Source organism: Arachis ipaensis, chromosome B03, assembly GCF_000816755.2.
Source record: "Arachis ipaensis cultivar K30076 chromosome B03, Araip1.1, whole genome shotgun sequence".
NCBI lineage: Eukaryota > Viridiplantae > Streptophyta > Magnoliopsida > Fabales > Fabaceae > Arachis > Arachis ipaensis.
Window position 1 is genome coordinate 130,161,027 of NC_029787.2, and position 3,234 is coordinate 130,164,260.

The 3,234-nt window shown below is 36.2% G+C and overlaps 1 protein-coding gene across 2 annotated transcripts; it reads left to right on the plus strand.

Annotated features, from left to right (window-relative positions):
- On the plus strand, nt 80–3,234 carry LOC107631642 (tobamovirus multiplication protein 1; the record flags this gene model as incomplete). Of its 2 annotated transcripts, none has more annotated exon segments than XM_021119852.1 (10): nt 80–511; nt 878–968; nt 1,065–1,117; nt 1,741–1,833; nt 1,937–2,008; nt 2,126–2,198; nt 2,385–2,449; nt 2,606–2,659; nt 2,912–2,989; nt 3,156–3,234. In XM_021119852.1, coding segments are annotated over 10 exon segments (823 nt in total), but the record flags the coding sequence as incomplete, so codon positions are not given.

Below are 3,234 nucleotides of genomic sequence, written 5' to 3' on the forward strand. Positions count from 1 at the left end.
AAGAATTAAGAATATGATAATTAATTAATTATTGATTTGATAAGGTCAATTCAAAAGAAGGGGCATCACAAATCACATCATCACTTCACCATTCTTTCTTCCAACAAAGCAAGGCATCGTCCTCTCACTCAACAAAAGAATATGCCACGCTTTCACACGTGTCTCAACAACGTCCTCCACCTGTCCCTTCTCCCCTCTCGCCACGTGTCCCACCGGTTCTCTTCTCATGAGTGATGAGTGACGAACACACACAAACAAAACTTCCTCTCTTCTTCTCCGTCTTCTTCTTCCTCCTCCTCCTCCTTCTTCTTCATCGCTTTCCTTCTGCATTTGCAGCTCCACGTCAATGGCGTCTTCACTGAGGACAAAGAGTTTTGTGTTCGGAGAAGGAGGACCTCAGATTGATGCTGTATCTCACTGGTGGAACGACGTTGATGAATCGGATGAATGGCAAAGAGGCATTTACTATGCTCTTTGTGCCGCTTACGCCACCGTTTCCATTGTTGCCATCGTACGTCATTTTCTTTCATTTTCCCGGGAAAATAAAAAATAGAAGCTCTACCTCTCTCCTCAACTGATGACTGTTCACAACAGGAAATTGAATGGAATTTTTCAAGGATCTGCATTGGTGTTTTGCAATCGTTTTCAATCCCCTTTTTTTGCTTCAAATTGTAGCTATTGTTAATTTTCTTTTGAATCTCGATGTTCAAACACTAATATTTCTCTCTTAGCATAACTGTTTTTTGCAAACCCTATGAACCTATTTAGCTGTGGAAAAATTGTTCGTTCTTGTAGATTATATTTAATTTTTTAGTTTAAGACGAGGATTGTATCAAAAGGATTCAATGATCATTGGTTTGATTTATGGTAATGTTAGGTGCAACTGGTGCGCATTCAAATGAGAGTACCTGAATATGGATGGACAACACAGAAGGTTTTCCACTTAATGAATTTTATTGTCAATGGATGTAAGAATTGTGAATTTCTTTTGTTAAGAGAGCTAAAATTAGCTTTGTATGCATATTTTATGTTTGCTGATTAATGAACCTTTGTTACATTTGCAGTGAGGGCTGTTATATTTGGTTCATACGAAACTATTTTTGCAATTAAACCCAAGGTAATTTTCATTTTCAGAATTAGAAATACTGACACTTGTGCATTAATTCCCTTTCACTTCCTGGTTTGGTAAGTTAGAGAAAATAGCACGTATAGTGGTTTTTGCAAAGAATGAATTTGGCAAGTGTAAAATTGGGAAATGTGTTACGGAATTAGTTGGATCAATTTAGGATTTGTTTTCTTTAAATGGGAGAAAAATCTGTTAGTACAATTGATGACTCTTAGAGGGTGTGTGTATGATAATTGATAAGATCCCTCGTGACAGGTACATAGACACTGAAACAAGATAGAAAAGTTATTTCTCTAGCCTTGACTTATTGTTCCCAGTTTCTGGATGGACAAAGAATTCAGTGGATTTTGTCTCACAGAGACATCTTACTTCTTTGTGTGTCTCTGATACTTCAAAAGCTTGTGACTTTNNNCTTTTGGTACCCTTTATTATGAGAGATTATATTTTCTACTGTAATTTATGACAAGGAAAAAGAAAAAGTAGTTCAAGTAAATGCACAGATACAATATAATATCAGAAATTTTATTGTATCCTTTGTTTTTCTTTCATTTTGTTTTTGCCTACCTTGTTTCCTCTCTGTTCTGACCTTTTATCATATTATGTTATTATTGTAGTCACTGGAGAGGGTGCTAATGGAGATTCCTAGTCTTCTGTTTTTCTCTACTTATACGTTGCTTGTCCTGTTCTGGGCTGAGATATACCACCAGGTATAATTACTTACTTCTGGAAGTACTAAATAACTAAAATAACAGTCATTTTATTAATTCTCTGTATATTATATTCTGTTCATGATACCCAAATATATTTTAGGCAAGAAGTGAACCAGCGCAAAAACTTAGGCCTGCTTATTTTGTTATCAATGGGTTTATTTACTTCATACAGGCAAGCACTGAATCTATAGCCTTGTCCTTCAATTTTAGTCCTGAAAAACAGAAAGTGTTCTTAAATTTAGTTCAAAGAGATTGAGAGTGCTTTTATCTTCTGACCTGATAATTATAGATCTGCTTTTGGATTTTCATGAGCGTAAGCAGCGCTGACACTGGCGCAGAGATTGCTAAACTCTTCCTTGCAGGTTATTTACTTCTAAGTTCTATCAACTTTGTTTTGGTTGATGTTCTATTTAACATGCAAAACTGGGGGGTGGGGGGAATGTTTTTGATATGTTAAAACATCTATACGGCTTGGAGTATAAGTGCCTAGAAACATCTTATGCGTAGTTGTTTAGAATTGTGAATTTCATTCTAATGCTGTGTTGCAGTTGTTTCATTTTGCGCTGCTCTTGGACCAATTGAATCCAGAGGTCGTCAAAAGAAGCTTTACGAGGTTCGTATCTAAACTTTGAGTTCCTCTAAGCTATTCAACCTTAGAAGAAAAATATACACTTGCAATATCAAATACAGCCATGCAGCAAGTCTCACTGGGGGAAATTTCAGCAAACTCTGGTAAAAGTTTTCGGTGCATAACTTCTCGCTTTTGCAGGTTGGCTCAGTGACAACTATTTGCTGTACATGTTTCTTGATAAGATGTACTATGGTTAGTTCCTTTCATTTTAAAAGCTATACTATGCGCTCTGTTCTCTTTAATCAATCACCGTTGGTTTTTTGTTACATCATTGGATCAATATATCTAGATGTGAGCTTGGACAAATGTTTTTGGATACTGATGATGCATTGTTCTGATGATGTTCAAAAACTGACACCCCGACAAATAAATGCAATGATGCAAGTATATTGTTGAATGATTTTTGGTTTTACAACATGGTCTTAGTTGTCACCTTCATTGTAGCTTGCAGTATCTGCATTTGACGAGGAAGCAGATCTGGATGTGTTGGATCATCCCATTCTTAACCTCATCTATTATTTGGTAGGTTTCAACATGATCTTAGCTTAGATTATCTTTCTTATAGAGGGGATCAAATCTTATTACATCATGTGACAAATTAAAAAGGCTTTCTGAACCTTCCATGTAGTAATGTAGTACTTTCTAATGGTTATCTATATTTTGTTGATTGTTGTTAATGTGCGTGCAGTTGGTGGAGATTGTTCCATCAGGGTTGGTGCTTTTCATACTGCGAAAGCTGCCACCAAGAAGAGTTTCTGATCAGTATC